At 43.4% G+C, this 17,708-nt stretch overlaps 1 protein-coding gene across 3 annotated transcripts in view; it reads right to left on the reverse strand.

The window, feature by feature from the left end:
- The window catches only part of KIF13B (kinesin family member 13B), a 214,879-nt gene that overhangs the window by 138,981 nt on the left and 58,190 nt on the right, over positions 1-17,708 (reverse strand). For all 3 annotated transcript variants that reach the window (XM_074991473.1, XM_074991471.1, XM_074991472.1), the window contains exons 3-4: positions 3,722-3,734; positions 2,907-2,967 (exon numbers count right to left, since the gene is read on the reverse strand). In XM_074991473.1, the coding sequence (XP_074847574.1) occupies positions 2,907-2,967; positions 3,722-3,734 (74 nt within the window). The remainder of the gene's footprint in view (positions 1-2,906; positions 2,968-3,721; positions 3,735-17,708) is intronic.

Here is a 17,708-nt window from a genome sequence, read left to right on the forward strand (position 1 = left end):
ATCTGTCTCTGTACTACTGGCTTTTTATGAACACAGTATTAATGTTCCACAGGCCCATTAGAACCTCAATTACCATCTATTAACAATCACAGTATTTTGTGCATTAGTGAAACAGAGGAAGACCCATAAAATGTACCTTTTCCTTTTATTTACACAACTGCAGTTTAATTTTAATGTATAGTAATATGTTAAGGTCTACAAATAACAGAACTTTCGGGTATTCTGTAAAATAAGTGAAAATATAGTAATAGACTTTGCCGTTATCACTTTGCTATTGATTTGTTGAAGAGGAAAGACTAACTAGTTTGGAGCCACAAAATGTAGGACAGTTTCTACTGTAACAGTTGGTGTAAAACTAGCCACCTTTAAAATTTTTACTTCCTTCTTTTCCAGCTACAGTAGAAAATAATTTGCTAATTATATTTTGTTTAAAGCAGTAACACAATGAATCATAGAACTGTAGGACTGGAAGGGGCATTGATAAGGTCACCTAATTCTGTCCTCTGCACTGAAGCAAAGTATTACTAAGGCCACCCTGAGAGGTATTTGTTTAACCCAGGGATTTGTAACCTATGGATCAGGACCCAAACGTGGGATGTCATTAGCTTTCCTAAGGGTTGCCAGGTGGGTTGCTCCGAGCTGCATGTAGCTCTTCAAGGAGACATTTGCAGCTCCCACCACTGCTGCCTGATTCCTCCTCCAGCTCCCAGTCCCTGCCCTGCCATGCTGAAGTGAAACCTAATTTAATTGGTTTAATGGCTGGCAGGAGCGATCCGGTGATTAAACCAATTAAACTGGGTCCCATTTCAGCATGGCAGGGCAAGGAACTGCCCATGCTGCAGGTGGGAGAAGGGAGTAGGAGGGCTTGGGAGAGCCACTTGGAGGAGGTGATGCAGCAGCAGGGAGCAGCAGCAGTGCTCGTGTGAAGCAGGTGGGGTTAGGGATTTAAGCCTGGGGGTGGGGAGACATGTCTGAGGTTGTGAGGAATTTAAACCTGGGTAGGTGGGTGGGAGAATGCACGCACGCGTGTGTGTGTGTGTGTGTGTAAAAATGTTAAAGGGGTAAAACAGAGTCAATATTTATATTTTTCCCCTCAGCGGAGGAAACCCCCCCTACACACCCATTTTAATTGCCTTGAGTCACAAAGTCTTCCTGAATTGTCAAAATGGGTCACTGACTCAAAAACATTGGGAACCATTAACCTGTCAAAAAGCTTCCAGTGATGGAGATTACACAACTTCCCTGGGTAGTTTGTTCCAGTGCTTAATTACACTTACAGTTTGGAAGTTTTTCCTACTGTCCAATCTAAACCTCCCTTGCTGCAGTTTCAGCTCATTACTTCTCGTCCTGCCATCGGTGGTTAAGGAGAACAACTTATCACTGTCCTCTCTGTAACAGCCTCTTACATACTTGAAGACTTAACATGTCTCCCTCAGCCTTTTCTTCTCCAGACTAAACAAATCCAATTCTTTACATTTTCTCTCACAGGTCATGTTTTCTTGATCTTTAAACACTTTTCTTGAACTCCTCTGGACTTGCTCCAATTTGGCCAAATCTTTCCCAAAATGTGGTGCCCAAAAGGAGCTCCTACTCTGTAGATGTCTTGTCGGTGCTGAGTAGAGCACGAAATTCCTTTATAAGTGCAGTACTTTGCATGTATCTTATTTATTTCAAACCATTTCTCCAATCCATCAAGATCTATTTTGAAATATTTGCAATCCCTCCCAGCTTGCTATTGTTTCCAAACTTTTTAACTGTACTTCCTATACCATTATCCAAACCATTTTGGAAGAGGTTGAATGGAACTAGAACAGACCCCTGGGCTACTCCCCACTTGATATGTTCTTCCAGCTTTATTATAAATCCACTGATAACCTTACTAAATTCTAAATGTATCACATCTACTGCTTCTCCCCATCCACAAGTCCTGCTACCCCATCAAAGAATGTGTAATTCTGACAATTACATAACATATAGGCAGATGGCAAGATACTATAAATCATACTTCAAATATTCAGAGCTCTATTCACAAAAAATTTCCCTTTCCCTGAAAATCGTCTTTCACTCAGTGACCAAAGTAGTCCATGAATTTACTTATACTGATGTAAATTTAAGGCTCTCTTCAGTCTTAAACACACAAAATTCCAATCTGAAGTTAATAGGAATTTTGCTTGACTACACACCGGAGGACGGGGCTATGTTTCCTGTGAACTAAAGATTTGAAAACATGACAGACTATGGGTAAATTTTTCAAAAGTATCTAAGTGTTCTTCTTCATATACAGCACAAATCAGAGCCTATATTTGGGTGTGGCAGGCCCAGTTTTGCTCCTATTCAAATCAATAAAACTCACATTGACTTCCATGGGAGCAAGACTGAATCTATTACACAACTGCAACCTAAACTACTGAAGACTTAGTCCCCAATTCTCAAAGATACTACAGTGATGTTACTTAAGTTACTAAACTGGCCTGGGTGTGAGGAAGCTTCATCACAAAGATGTATTTGAAACTGGTTTTCAAATTATGTGCAGGAATTGGAATAGAAATATTTAAATTCACATCTGGATTAAGTATTTTAATGGCGGTATTTCGTATGTGAATTTGTGAATCAAAATGGCAAATTAGTTACATTCATCAATTATCTACAATGTATATAGATAATAGTGCATGTTATTGGCTGCCACTACTCTAAATGTCATGTTTGAATAGAAGGGAAGGAAGGATTAAGGTAGCAGTTTTAAGGTTTGCTTTCTCTCCTGATGATGAACAACCACCTAGAAAAAAAGATTTTTCCATGCCATATGGTCTTTGCCCTCTACCAAATATAGGACTATAATTTGATACTTTCCTTTTCATAGCTGTGGTGTAAACAGAGCATAATCACAAAGCTTCAGTAAATATTACCTGCATATTTTTCTTTTACAGATTCATCCATAGACCAGAAACAGTGATCGTAAGCAAACACCTGTAGTAAAACAAACCAACAGGACTTTTAAAAACGACAGTAAAATCAAACCTAAAAAGGTGGTTAGCTGACAGATCTCCCAAAAAATCATTTTGTTAGTCTTCAAAGTGCTACATTTCTGCTGCTTTGTTTTGTTGGAGTACAGACTAACACGCCTACCTCTCTGTTACTAGATCTCTGATGTCATTCTAACCATCCTTCACAAAGCACCGCCTTTATTTGCCTATTGCTTTTGTGTTTAATCAAATTCGATCTAATTTACTTTGCTGTAATTTTAAAAGATTTACTGTAACAGTCACATTTACAAGTTGTTTAAAACAACAAGTCATGACTCAATGAATGTGCCAATAAACTACATTTTTGAAGGTGGGAAGGGGAGATAGGAGGCTTCTGCATACAAAATGCAAAAAATGACAGGAATTTAAGTCAGCAGCAATGAGTTTGCTCTAATTCAGATAACACAAAATGCTTTAAAACAAACATTCTATTCATTCACAGTCCTCCAATGCTTAGGATGTAACTATGTTCTCCTTTGTTTCTGCGACACATTTTTGGCTAGAGATGTGTAATAGTCTTCTGAGGCAAACAGATTCTTTGATGAATGCGTGGTTTGGAGTTTTTGTTTTCAGAAACATCTGATCAACTCCACTTTTTTTTTTTTTTTTAAGAGTAAATATTTGGATATTGGAAGGCTGAGTAAGTGATATGCCACAGCTTTTCACAACACTGGTTTAAAGTGTAATTGAAAACTTACCTTTGGCTGGCTCCTGCAGTTTCCAGAGGAATCATCATCAGGGGACAAATGAGAAGGGGCATTTGTGAGGGAAAAAGCAGACAAAAATACGGTTAACCACAGGGATCTCAATTCTGAGAAATACAACCTATTAGATATAAAATTGAAGATTACACATTAACAGGTTTTTTTTTTTTCTGGTGCAACACACCGTGCCAGCACCTTTTTTCCATTAGAATACCAGAACAGTTTTCACTACTGGTCCAGCAGCAGTGCAAGGACTGGGGCAGGAACCCCCACCAGTCCCGCAGCAGTGTGAGGACCAGGCTATTAAAATTGAACACCTTAACCCTATGAGGAATCATCAGACTTGAGTTCCAGCACTTTTTCTTCCTAGAAAGAAAGCACTGCACTGTAACATTAGAAAATTCAACTCTCTCTGTAACTCCCCTTTCAGCTTCAAGTTCCAAATCATTTTCAAATGTAGGAATTAAAATTTATAAAGCACCCTTACAAAAAGCAGTATCTGGGGTACTTTCCCTAATAACCTAATTTTTAAAAAATCAGATCAAACTAAGATTATTACTTAAAGGAACCAACCAAACCAATGAAATTGGGGAAAGTCTCTCAGAACATACCTAGCACAACATGGTGCAGGTCAACAACTAGGGCTAATTTGCATAATGACCATACAACTAGGGACTGAGATAATATGGTCATAGGTAAGGCTCTACCAAGTTTTGGTCAATTTCATGGCCAGAGAGTTTTCAAATTGGTCAGTTTCACTATTTCAGATGGTTAGACCTCAAAATTTTACCATGCTGCAACCATGGTGGGTCACAACAAGTGTTCCCTCTAAGATGTGTACTTTTGAGGCTGCACAGGTGAGATTCAGATGTTGCCCAGCTGATCAACAGAGCACCCACAGCTAGGTTTTTTGTTTCAACTTGTGGTGCATATGTGTACATGCCTTTGTGAACATAAAAAAAAATGCTGCACATGGATAGATGAATAGTAACAGAGAGGAAGCCGTGCTAGTCTATACACTATCAAAACAAACAGCAGTCAAGTAGCACTTTAAAGACTAGCAAAATAGTTTATTAGGTGAGCTTCCATGGGACAGACCCACTTCCTCAGACCACAGCCAGACCAGAACAGACTCAATATTTAAGGCACAGAGAACCAAAACCAGTAAGCAAGGAGGACAAATCAGAAAAAGAAAATCAAGGTGGGCAAATCAGAGAGTGGAGGGGTGGGGGGGAAGGTCAAGAATTAGATTGAGCCAAGTATGCAGACGAGCCCCGATAGTGACTCAGAAAGTTCCCATCACGATTTAAACCATGTGTTAATGTGCCGAATTTGAATATAAAAGCCAGCTCGGCTGTTTTCCTTTTCAGAACGGTGCGATAATTCCTTTTCAGTAACACACATACCTTTAGGTCACTGACAGAATGCCCCATTCCATTAAAATGTTGACTAACTGGTTTGTGGATCTGGAGTGTTTTGATGTCTGTTTTGGGCCCATTGACCCTTTGTCTAAGGGAGTTAGAAGTCTGTCCAATATACAAAGCATCTGGGCATTGTTGGCACATGATGGCATATATGATGTTAGTAGAGGAGCATGAGAAAGTGCCCGTGATTCTGTGAGGAACCTGGTTAGGTCCAGTGATGGTATTTCCAGAGAAGATATGTGGACAAAGCTGGCAGCGGGCTTTGCTGCAGGGAAAGGTTCCAGGACTTGTATTCCCGGGGTATAGACTGTAGCTGTTAGTGAGGATAACAGCTAAAAAGTAACATCTCAAATGTATCGGAGGGGTAGGTGTGTTAGTCTGGATCTGTAACAGCAACGAAGGGTGCTGTGGCACCTTATAGACTAACAGAAACGTTTTGAGCATGAGCTTTCGTGAGCACAGACTCACTTCATCAGAGGCTGGTCATGGAAATCTGCAGGGCCAGGTATAAATAAGACAGAGCAAGGCTGGGGATAACAAGGTTAGCTCAGTCAGGATTATGCAGAGTGATCCTTTAGGATCCCTGTATCAGAATTTGGAATTTTCAAAAGCAAATAAAGCAAATGTAGATTTAATTTGTCTCTCTGGACTCTTAAAATATTTATGCTCCTTTAATGGAAGTTTCTCACTGGCTTTATCTACATAAAAGTATTTTCACAAGGTGCCATCCCAAAATTCTCACTTCCTTTGCAAAACTGAACATTTGAGAAGAAATGACTCCTGTAAATCCAGAAGCATTTATGTTTATCCTCTCTAACTTCACGACAGGATTATGTTATCACATGGTACTTGACCTTTCAGATCTCGGTGAAGCATGTATTACTCAGTGTTTGGATTAAAGTAGTAATAGATATAATCTCACAAATCATACATCACATCTGCAATTTCCAGAAGCAGGATTATGTTAGGCTGCATGAAACAATTAATCTTAATGCAGACTAAAGGCCTAATAACAAATAAGCACCTTGTTCTCTTTAGAGATATGCATATGCACATTATACCCTGAAATGTCTGTAGCCTAAATTACTGTTAATCTGGCTGTATGTAAAGAGGCTCATATAAATAATATACCGCATTTAAAATGTACAGACACATTTAGAAGATAATCCAATGTTTGGAGCTATAGTTTAACCTTGGCTTTGTGGACTTCAGACCTCCAGAACAGTGGTTCTCAACAAGGGGTACATGTACTCCTGGGGATATGCAGAAGTCTTCCAGGGAGTACCTCAACTCAGGCTACATCTACACTGATCATGGAAGATCAACTACTCAGATTCAGTCTTCTGGGGTGCCATTTCACACGTTAACCCTGGAACTCATCGCAAGCCGTGAGGATTAAGGAAGATCGACCTTCTGCCATGAAGACAGGGTGAAAGTTGACAACTGAAAAGTCAATTTTAGGTATGCAACTGGCGCACCTAAAATTGCATATCAGCCATTGACCTTCTGGGTGAGGGTAGACATAGCCTCCCTGAGGTATTTGCCTAGTTTTACAAGCTACATACAACACACAAACTAAAATTCCACAGAGACTTGTTTATACTGCCATACATACTCTATTGAAATATATGTGCAGCACTTATATCCCCATTGATTGATTTTATAGTTACATGATAAAATGAGAAAGCACTTTTCAGAAATACACTTTTGTATTTTTATGTCTGATTTTGTATGCAAGTAGTTTTTAAAAGAGGTAAAACTTGGGGGTATGTAAGACAAATCAGACTCTTGAAAGGGGTATAGTAGTCTGGAAAAGTTGAGAGTTGCTGTTCTGGAACATTTGAGCTGTTTATGCTGTTAACAGAATGCATGGAATTATTTGCCTAAAATCAAAAAAAGATGCTATTTAATTTTATATACACATCTCTGTGCACATTTACCATGCTTTCCTGCAACTCAGCACTCCAACTTTTTAGTCACTCACTCAAATGCCTGGCCTCACTTCAAGATTCCCTTCATGACTCCAGCTCTTCTTTACTCCTTCCATGATAGTTCCAATTATAAGACTCATAATGAACTGTTTAAATAGCCTACTCACTTAAAAGCTTACTTGCATTCTTGCACTATACTGTGTCACATTACAGTCTACCACAGACAATCATATACAAACCTGTCCAATCATAAATCCCTGTCTATACATTACTGTTTTAAATTAAGTATCTGTGGTATGCGGTTTCAAGATAACCAATGTTACAGTAGCAGAGAACACGTGCAACAGAGCAAGAAAAGACATCAGCATGTTCAAACAAGTTGCATGGCTAAATTTTTAGACTGCATTGGTTGCAATGTTGTTGAAGTATATGCAAGGACAGACATTACAAAGTTAACTCAGGCTCTTACCCACAACCTCCCACAACCAATATCAATCTCCCTGTCCCTCCCTGCCATCATCCACATAGAAAACCTTTGATCCAAATTTGGACGTGCTTTAAGCCTGGGTTAATTTACCAACTTGAGGGAGGCAGGATTATAGGTTAGAGCATAAACTCCACTTCAGCTATGGCTGGAACCAGCTACTTTGCAGTGAGGAGACAGCCAAAATAAAATAAAAATTAGTTTCCTCTGGTACTGATAATCTGCCCTTCTCACAATTCCTCCTGGAGGACTGACAAGTTCTTCTGCAAATGACACAACTGACTTGAAGAAAAAAACCCTACAGTGTCTCAGCACAACTCACCACCGGCTACACCCCCAGCCTCTCATGGCCAAGTGCAGAAAGAGTCAGCATACAGTAACATTGGTGGGACTTTGCTATTAGGAAGCTCAAGCCATCACACAGCCTAGCTCTGGAGTGAAAGACGAAGAGAGCTTCATCTTCCTGCATTAGCTGGGCTGAGTCATTTGCATAACATGAGGTTGGTGCACACTGTCAAGTTCAGATGGGATTTAGAGCCTTTGTGCAAAGTGGTGATAGGGATTAGGACCAGTGTTCTCTGTAAAATGAATGCTGGGGTGGCCACCCAGGAGAGAGTCATGTGCCACCAAGCTGATTAGGAGAGGGCATGTGTTTCTACTGGTGGTGCCCATAAAATTTTTATTCTGCATGTGGACAGAAAAAATTAGAGGGAACACTGATTAGGATTCATGATTGTGTTTACATGTACAAGAGTGAAATATACCTTAGATAGTCTCAAACAAGCAAGCAAGGTTGGAGGTTTCACATTTACCTTTAGATATTAGTACCTGCTCTGCACAGAGTGACTTTAGGGTAAATATGCTACAAGCTAGGCGAGAATATTACCCACCTCTAGCTATGCTGAATCAACCAAATCCTAGCACCTCCACATCTGTTTGTGTTAAATATACTATTAAACCACACAGTTAATGTTTTTACCAGTTTCGTTTAATGTAGGAAGGGGAATATGTATGGCGTTTGAGAACAATGAAAGATATGCAGTCCTGAGTAACCATTTCTTTTGAACCTAAAACTCTTACACCAGATGATTCTTGACCTGCATGCACCTATTCCTGTGGTATCCAACACTCTAGCCACTATCCACGTGGCTACTTGACTGGTTGAGTGTGGTTAGCTGGTTTGAACAGTAAATATTTTTTCAGAATACTATATAGCTAGTTTGCTGAAGCTGTAAAAATTATATATGGAGATGTACCTATCTCATAGAGCCAGAAGGGACCTTTAGAGCTCATAGAGTCCCGTCCCTCATAATGGGACCTATCACTATCCCTAACAGATTTTTTTTTTTTTTTATTATTCCAGATTCCTAAATGGCCCCTTCAAGGATTGAGCTCACAACCCCAGATTTAGCAGGCCCATGCTCAAACCACTGAGCTATCCCTCCCCTCTGTAGCCATTATAGAACTGGTTGGACACCACAGACCTATTCTCACTAGAAATGAGAGAATGCAGGTTACACAAACATTGAGCACATTAAGTATAAAATCAAGAGAGAAATCAAAAGCACATTAAATATCAGATCAAGAGACCATAGTTTCCAACACTGGGGATTAGAGCACATATCTATTTAATAAGATTCCTGCATTCTTATTTGTTAGTGTCACAACTCTCACATAAATTATGTTCAATGCTTAAACTTACTGAACCTGGCATTTTAAATTTATTGTTCGTTTTGGAAACATTTAATTCATACTCCTTTTCTTAAGACCACTTCCTAAATCAGTGCTGAATAAAACATTCAAACTACAAGTGGCTCAATTTCTTACCTGTTGCTGCTGCTTAGTGACATCAAGATAGCGAAGTGCTTGAATTTATCAAATCAGAATAGTCAGTGAGGTAATTTGTAAAGGTTGTTACAAAGTTAAGCTACAGTAACAATTAGAGAGTTGTAGTGAGGGGAGGTGAGCAAATCAGATGGCAAACAAAAGGCAGAAAAAAAATCTACACAAAAGAAGTTCCTACTACCAATCTCCTCCAAAACCTAATCTCCTCCCGCATCCCCAGGAGAAGTATGTCAGAATCTGGTTAAATTTAGGCCTGACGTCTTACTTTCTACAAGGAGAATCTCTTTTCAATCAAGTGGATGGTCTCAGTAGTCTCTCCCAACAGAACATACTACAAATAGCTGTATCTAGGAGGACAGAAAATAATTTATGCAGTGCTCCATGGCAAGAAAAGTAGTTCTATGACTACTCACGCATATGCCACAAAGCCAAATCTGTATCAAGCTAAGGCTGTGTCGTTGCATCTGCAATGCCTTGAGAAGTTATACAGGGAACAGCCGGTGGCAGTTTCTGAAGGTCAGATTGAAGAAGTTTCCCTTTTTAAACAAAGGTGACACAGCCAGCTTTTGTGGAATGAGTTGATTTTCACCAGGCAGGGCAGACTCAGTCTTCAGCATGAACCTAGATGCTGTTGCCCTTTGCCCTCTATTCCCAAAGAGAAGCTTGGTCTTCCTGCAATATTTCGGACCTGTGGTTAACTACTTCGAGCAAAAAACTAAGATAGGTTCATCGTGTCCTAAAGAAAGTTGGGTAAAATACAAAGCAAAGGCCATTCATTCTCAAAGCCAATGAAAAGGACACTGGGAGTGCCATCTTCCAGGCAACAAGAGCAAGCACAGTTAACTTAGGACTCCAGGGGAAGGAAAAGACTAAATTAGGGGTGTCCAACAGGTGACTTGTGTGCCAGAATCTGGCCCGTGGGGCTGGTTGCTGCAGAGGGACCAGCATCTGCGGAGCCAACTGCCACAGAGCCCTGGCGGCTGGGGCTTACAGCTGCCACTGGCCCTGGGGTCAGAGCCCCAGCTGGGGCCCAGGATCAGTGGCAGAGCCCTGGTGGCTGGAGCACCGAGCCACCACTGGCCCCAGCTGGAGTGCAGGGCTGATGACAGTACAGTTTGAAGCTCTAAGCGGGGTTAAGCCCAGGGATGGACAGGAGACAGTTTGGGGCTGCGGAGGGGGCGGGGAGTTAAGGCTGGGGCAGTCAGGGGCTGCGAGGAATCTTAGGCTGAGGGCAGTGTGGGACTGTGGGGGTGGCTTGGGACTGCAGGGTTTCTAAGACTGGCGGGTGGGGGGGACCGGTTTGGTACTGGGAGGGATGTAAGCTGGGGGCGATGGGTTGGGTCTATTTTGTGTTCGGCCCCTGGAACACATAAAAAATTGCTGTGTGGCCCCCAATGAGAAAAGGTTGAACTAGATAAATGCCACACTCAGGGAGGGGACACTCTGGGTCCACTGTGAAAGAAAAGCAACTCCTGTGGACCTGGGACGCATTTCTGCTTGAAAGGTGAGTTCCAGAATTGTCCACAGACCAAAGATGTTTTCTTGGAGAGCACTGGGTGGACGTTTACGGCCATCCATAGAGAAATTAAGACATTAACACATCAATGCATCTTGGCTCATATCAGTACATCAGGAAGTACTTCAAAAGGGCTGTTAGTTTACCTGCTTCTAAGACTGGAGGAGAAATGTTTATAAAAATTGAAACCTGAGATACAATAGCATTAGAGAATCCTGGCTATCAATAACCTAGACAACACTCCTTTTCACAGGTATACTTTACATAGCTTCCATCCACATATCTCCACATTTTGGAAGAACTTTTTTCCACGAACGTGTCAAACCTTCCTTTCTAGAACTAAATGCACTCTTCAAAGCAGAAAACCCAGGGTGAAGTGAAAGCTCATATACCGTTCAAATCCTAAACTGTTTAGCTACTGAAAATAAAAGAAATCACAGTTACTTAAAGCCCTTCCTAGCTGCAATGCATTCCAAGCATAATTTGAAGTTATTTAGCTTCTGCTCACAGAGGACTAATTTCTGCTAGTTCAACTTTTTGAAGTCAGATGCAGAAAAGTAGTTTTGTGGGCTTTTAGTATTATCTGGTTGAGGATAAATTTTCTGAATTATTGATCTCAGTCTGGTATAATCTGCTTAGTCCAGTGTCACATATGAGATCTTAGTGTATACCATAATGAACGTGTTATGACAAAAGGATTAAAATGTTATCCTTTTCTTAATGGACATAAGATGTTGGTGTAGTACTATGTCTCCAAGCAGTTGTTCTCAACCAGGAATGTGTACACCCTGGGGATATATGGAAGTCTTCTAGGGAGTACATTAACCCATCTGGATATTTGCCTATTTTTTACCACAGCCTACAGTAACACTAGAGAAATCAGTACAATCTAAAATGTTCATACAGATAATGACTTGTTCATACTACTCATATGCTATCTTTAAATATATGCAGAATATTTATATTCCAATGGATTTTATAATTATGTGATAAAATGAGAAAACAAGCACTTTGTCATTAACAGTGTGCTGTGACACTTCTGTATTTTCATTTTGTAAACAATAAATTTTTAATAGAAGTGAAACTTGGTGGTACACAAAACAAAACAGACACCTGAAAGTGGGGTAGTAATCTGGAAAGGCTGGAAAGCCACTTCCTTAGAGCAACCAGTACTGATCACTCCAAACGCACATATTTATTGTGAATTATCACAAAACCCCATAAATGTTGATGTGACTAACGTTTCTAAAAAATATTTTTGAAAAATCTCACATGTGGACAGATAATTAGGTACAGTGCAAGTGCTTCATATGACAATGAAAAGTTCCTAGGCCTAGGTTTTGGCATACATTTCTGTTTCTGGAACATCTGCAAAGATTACCTTACTCAAAAGTGATATCATTTAGCCACCCCAGCAGCAGCAATGACCAACTCCAAAAGCAACAAAGGACATTTACATGGATGAAAACAAAAGGGAAATGCTGGAGGAATCTGACACTCTCACAATACATCAATTACTATAGTTTCTCAGTGTACAATACACTAAATGAGCATAAAAATGAGTTCAAAACAATATGTTAGAATGTCCAATGCTGTAGAAGTAATGGTAGCATGAGGAAAAAGATTCCTTAATATACTGGATATAGTCCAGAGTGATCTGTAATTTAACTGAATAACAGTCCACTAAAATATAAAGCAACTGGTTTACATTAAAGCACTCATTTAATCACATATCAAAGCCACACTGGCACATACGTCAAAACTGCAGAACACTAAAAAAAATGTAGGCCACAAGAACCAGCACTGAAAAATCACATAGAAGATAAAAACAAGCATTTGCCTACACACAAAAGGGCTATGTCTACACATGCACCACCCTTTCAGAAGGGGCATGTAAATGAAGTGGGTTGAAAATGCTAATGAGGAGCTGATATAAATATTCAGTAGCTCATTTGCATAATTGATGGCCTTCCCCCCGGAGCGCCAAAAGTGCTTTTTTCAAATTGCAAACTAGCCATGTAGATGGGGTTTCCTTTCACAGAAGCCCTGCCTACACAGGTAGTTTACAATTTTAAAGCAGCACTTTTGACGCTCCAGGTGGCAGCTATAATGCAATGAGGTGCTGCATATTCATATCAGTACCTCATTAGCATTTTTGACCCACTTCATTTACATGCCTCTTCTGAAAGGGAGGGGCATGTGAGGCCGTAGCCAAGATGTATTGCTTACTAGATCAGAATAGTTAAAGTGGTACACCCCTTCTATTGTAAACGTAGTCATATCAGCATAAAGATTCTAACGGAAGCGGGATTATATTGCTGGATGGCAATTTTATGCCAATATAATTGTATTTACCCTAGCAGCTTTACCAGTATACCTATCAATATCACAAACTATTGCATTGCATAGAAAAGATAGGATGTAGATGGCCAGTGGATCTGGGTCATTGGCAGGAGGGAATGAACCTGTGACCTTAGGGGCTAAACTAATCTGCTCTCCCAACATGAGCTAAAAGCCAGCTGTCTCTCAGCCAGCTATTCTCCTTAATCTCTGATGTTTTTCCAAATGCCCAACCTAATCCTCCCAGGCTGCAATTTATGCCCATTGCTTCTTGCTTTGTCAGAATGGTTAGACACTGGAATAAATTGCTTAGGGGGGTTGTGGAATCTCCATCACTAGAGATATTTAAGAGCAGGTTAGACAAACATATGTCAGGCATGATCCAGATGGTGCTCGGTCCTGCTGTGAGTGCAGAGGACTTCCAGTTCTACTAGACTTTGATTCTATGATACATGTTGAACAAAATAGTTTTACCAGTACAGAGAAACGCACAGCCCAGGCCTAAGCAAGGTAGTGTGAAGGTTTTTCATTTGTTGCCAAATCAGAAAGGAGGCAGACATGACAGAGTAGAATGGAAGGAAGGATTATCAGGTCACAAAGTCAGTCAACATATTTTTACTTCTTTCTCAGTTCAACTTCAGAAGTCTCCATCCAATGACGCAGCTTTAAAAGACCTTGTTTTATGCCTCCTCCAACCCTTGATTTCAGCAAACGGTACTTTTTTCACTTATTTTTGGCAGACTATAATGCTTAATACCCTCCATGTGACTGGATTACTTCCTAGTAAAAAGTGCATTTTTCATTCAAATAACTTAAGTATGGTTTGTTATCTATTTTTCTTAAGAACCTGGTGTAACTCAGGAACCTCCTGGCAGAGGGAACAGGGTCTCAGAATTTTGCAGGAATCCCCTGAGTTAGATAAGCATATTAAAAATTACCAAAGGGTGGCATGTTAGGTCTCTTAAGAGCCAAAAGCCCATAGGCAATCATAACCATTGAGAAATAGATGTATGGATAATGTTTAAGGAATTACGTCTCTGTACTGATAATTGTGTTCTAGGATATGTGAGTTATGGTAAGTCACCGGAAACTGAAAAACATGCTCCTGTGACGTAACATGGAAGAGATATTTATCTATCATGTATCTGGAGTTTTGCTTCACAATGCGCAGCTTAAATCAATGCCACATTGTGTTAGCTAAAGTATTTGCAGATGCCCGCTAAAAACTGCATACTTACATGAAGGTGTGCTGACTTACACTGAGATCTTGTTTTGAAGGCAAACCCAACTGTTGAGGCAAAGGAGATAAATGGAGAAAGTATGCAGACCCAGATTCAGTGACAGATGGGAACAAAGCTTGGATCAAATGGATCTTTAATAACAGCACCAAAAGATGCTTAGTAACACACCAGTATTTTATATTTGAAAGCTTGTACGTCCGTATCTTGATCTGAGAGTCTGTTTATCCAAAAGTTCCTCCAAAACAGTAAGAGCTAGGATCACCAAATTTGCTATGCAGCTTCCTCTTATCCTAACTTAAAGCAAGGGTTTGGTTGTGCCAGAAAAATGGGATGTGCTTCCATAGGATGGAAAGGGAGGAGGCTGCTAGGAGGCCTGGATAACCTGCAGAGTGTCCATGGGGGGGCAGCCACACCGGTGAATAGTGGCCAACTGGGGAAGAAGCTCTGAATGTTGCCATCCACCCTCCACAGGCAAAGCTCCCATGCTCGTGCTGGACATAAAATTGTGCCTCCCTCCTGTGCTGGGCCCCACATCCCAGAGCAATACCCCAAACGACTCTTCCCACCCCTGTGCTAGTGCCGGAAGTTGGCTAGGGAGAAGCACATCACATGACCCATTGACTACAGAGAAGCCCTAAAATGTAACTGCATTTGCGCCAATCCCTCAGAGACAAACACCTATAAGATCTCTATCAAGCAGTCTTAAAACTACAATACCCATCTGGAGAATTAAATAAAGAGATTGCTAAAGCCAGGTGAATACCACAAAGTCACATAAAACAGGACAGAGCAAAGAAAGCAACAGAATACTACTAGCCATTACCTACAGCCTACAGCTAAAACGTTTCCTGACCATCAAGGGTCTATAAGCTATCAGAAGATGGGCCCTTGCTCTCTCAGACCTCGAGAGGCAGGTCAGTCCTTGCTTATAAAGGGACACCCAACATGAGACAAATACTCACCTCCAACGTCACACCTATAAAAAACACTAATCCTGGAACCCATCCTTGCAACAAACTCCTTTGCCAACTCTGTCCACATACCCTAGTGACACCACCACATGAATTAACCATTTCAAAGGCGCATTCACGTGCACTAATCAAATGCAATATATACCATCGTATGCCAACAATCTCTCTTTGCCATGAGCATCAGACACAAGGGACTGTCTCTACACAAACAAATAAATGGACACAAAAATCAGACATTAAGAATCGCAACACACAAAAACTAGTAGGGGAGCACTTTAACTTCCCTGAGCCGCGTCTACATGTGCACGCTACTTCGAAGTAGCGGCACTAACTTCGAAATAGCGCCCGTCGCGGCTACACACGTCGGGCGCTATTTCAAAGTTAACTTCGACGTTAGGCGGCGAGACGTCGAAGTCTCTAACCTCATGAGGGGATCGGAATAGCGCCCTACTTCGACGTTCAACATCGAAGTAGGGCACGTGTAGACGATCCGCGTCCCGCAACGTCGAAATTGCCGGGTCCTCCATGGCGGCCATCAGCTGGGGGGTTGAGAGACGCTCTCTCCAGCCCCTCAGCTCACTGGTGGCTGCGTGGAGCGGCCCCTTAAAGGTCCCCTCCCGCTCCCTTCCTGTGCAGGAAGCTGAGGGAACGTGCAGGCTGCAGCCTGCACACACGGCCAGCCTGCACCACCCTCAGCCCCCCACACAGCTGCGATGGCTGGCCGGCAGCCCCCCCAGGGGACCCCCCCCAAGGGGAGCCAGGGCAGCCAGGCTGGCAAGCGGCAGCGGGGCCCCTCCTGGACGGAGGCTGAGCTGCGGGACCTGCTGGGGCTCTGGAGCAAGGAGGAGGTGCTCCAGGTAATGGGGAGCAAGAGGTGGAACGCAGATGCGTTCGCTCGGCTGGCCGACGGCCTGGCTGCCCGGGGTCACCCTGCCCGCACTCCTGACCATGTCAGGAGTAAGGTGAAGGAGCTGCGGCAGGGTTACTCCAGGGCCCGGGATGCGGCCAGCCGATCTGGGGCCGCCCCCATCACTTGCCCCTTTTACAGGGAGCTCAGGGACATCCTGGGCCCCCGGCACACCTCCTCCCCTCCGGCCACCCTTGACACCTCGGCCGACGAGCCCCAGCAGGCCCTGCAGACGGAGTCCGCCCCGGAGGCAAGCCCCGCACTCCGGGGGCCCCCCCCAGAGGCCACCCCCCGGGACATCGCGGCAGCAGGAGGAGGAGGATGGGGGGCTCCTCCTCCGCAGAATCCGGGCTGCAGATCCTCCTCCTGCCATCCCAGAGCAGCAGCAAGGCCTCCGCCCCCCGGGGATCTCCGGACCGTGGGAGCGGACGGACAGGTAGGTCCCCCCCTCTGGTGGACACCCCTGGGCTTGAGGGGCGGGGGTAAGAGATGTGTGTCCAGGGCCCCCCACATGCTCACATGGCCATGGCCCCAAGGACACCAGGGCCATGGCCCTCACAGCACTGCATCCATCAGCCCCTGCCCCCCCCACCCCGCATGACAGTGCCATGCCCCATCCCCGGGCCAGGGGGGAGCGGAACCTCGAGGGGCCCCCGGGAGGAGGGGGTGGGACACCCCGCAGCAGCAGCATGTGATGGAGTGGGGGGAGTGCCAAAGGGAGACTCAGGCTACATATGAGCAACAAGAGCCGAATAGCTCCCAGGGCCAAAGGAGGATCCTGGGGCTACAGCTGGCAGGTGACACCTCTGCCCTGGACAAACAGGAGGGAGGAGCCGAGCTGGCTTGGACTTGGGGGGCAAGGGCGGGGCCCACAGGTAGAGGCTAGGGGAAGGGACAGCTGGAAGGCAGCCAGCCTGAGGAGGGGGAAAGCTGCATCCCAGAGGGGCACCCCTTGGGGTCTTCTCCCCAGGATGGGTTGGAAGGACTGTCTCTTCCGACAGCTGGTGCTGTCACTCCTGGGAGAAACTGGGCATCTGTGGCCTAAGAAACCTCTCCTGCTGTCAGACCCTGCGGGGTGAAGTGAGAGTCGCTCCCACCAGGGGATGGGGTGCAGGGCAGGGGGACCCCTGAACCCCATCCAGCACAGCAGCATCTCCCGGGGACGGGGATGGGGAACCTGCAGCACAGGGCTGGGGGGACAAAGGCCACGGCTCGGGGCCCACACTAACGCCTGTCTCCATTCTTCTTCCCCCCCTCCTCTCCTGTGTCCTGCACCTGCACCATCAGAAGGACCGGAAGAGAGCGCCAGCGAGACGTCAGTC

The sequence above is a fragment of the Carettochelys insculpta genome, chromosome 3, assembly GCF_033958435.1.
Source record: "Carettochelys insculpta isolate YL-2023 chromosome 3, ASM3395843v1, whole genome shotgun sequence".
Lineage (NCBI taxonomy): Eukaryota > Metazoa > Chordata > Testudines > Carettochelyidae > Carettochelys > Carettochelys insculpta.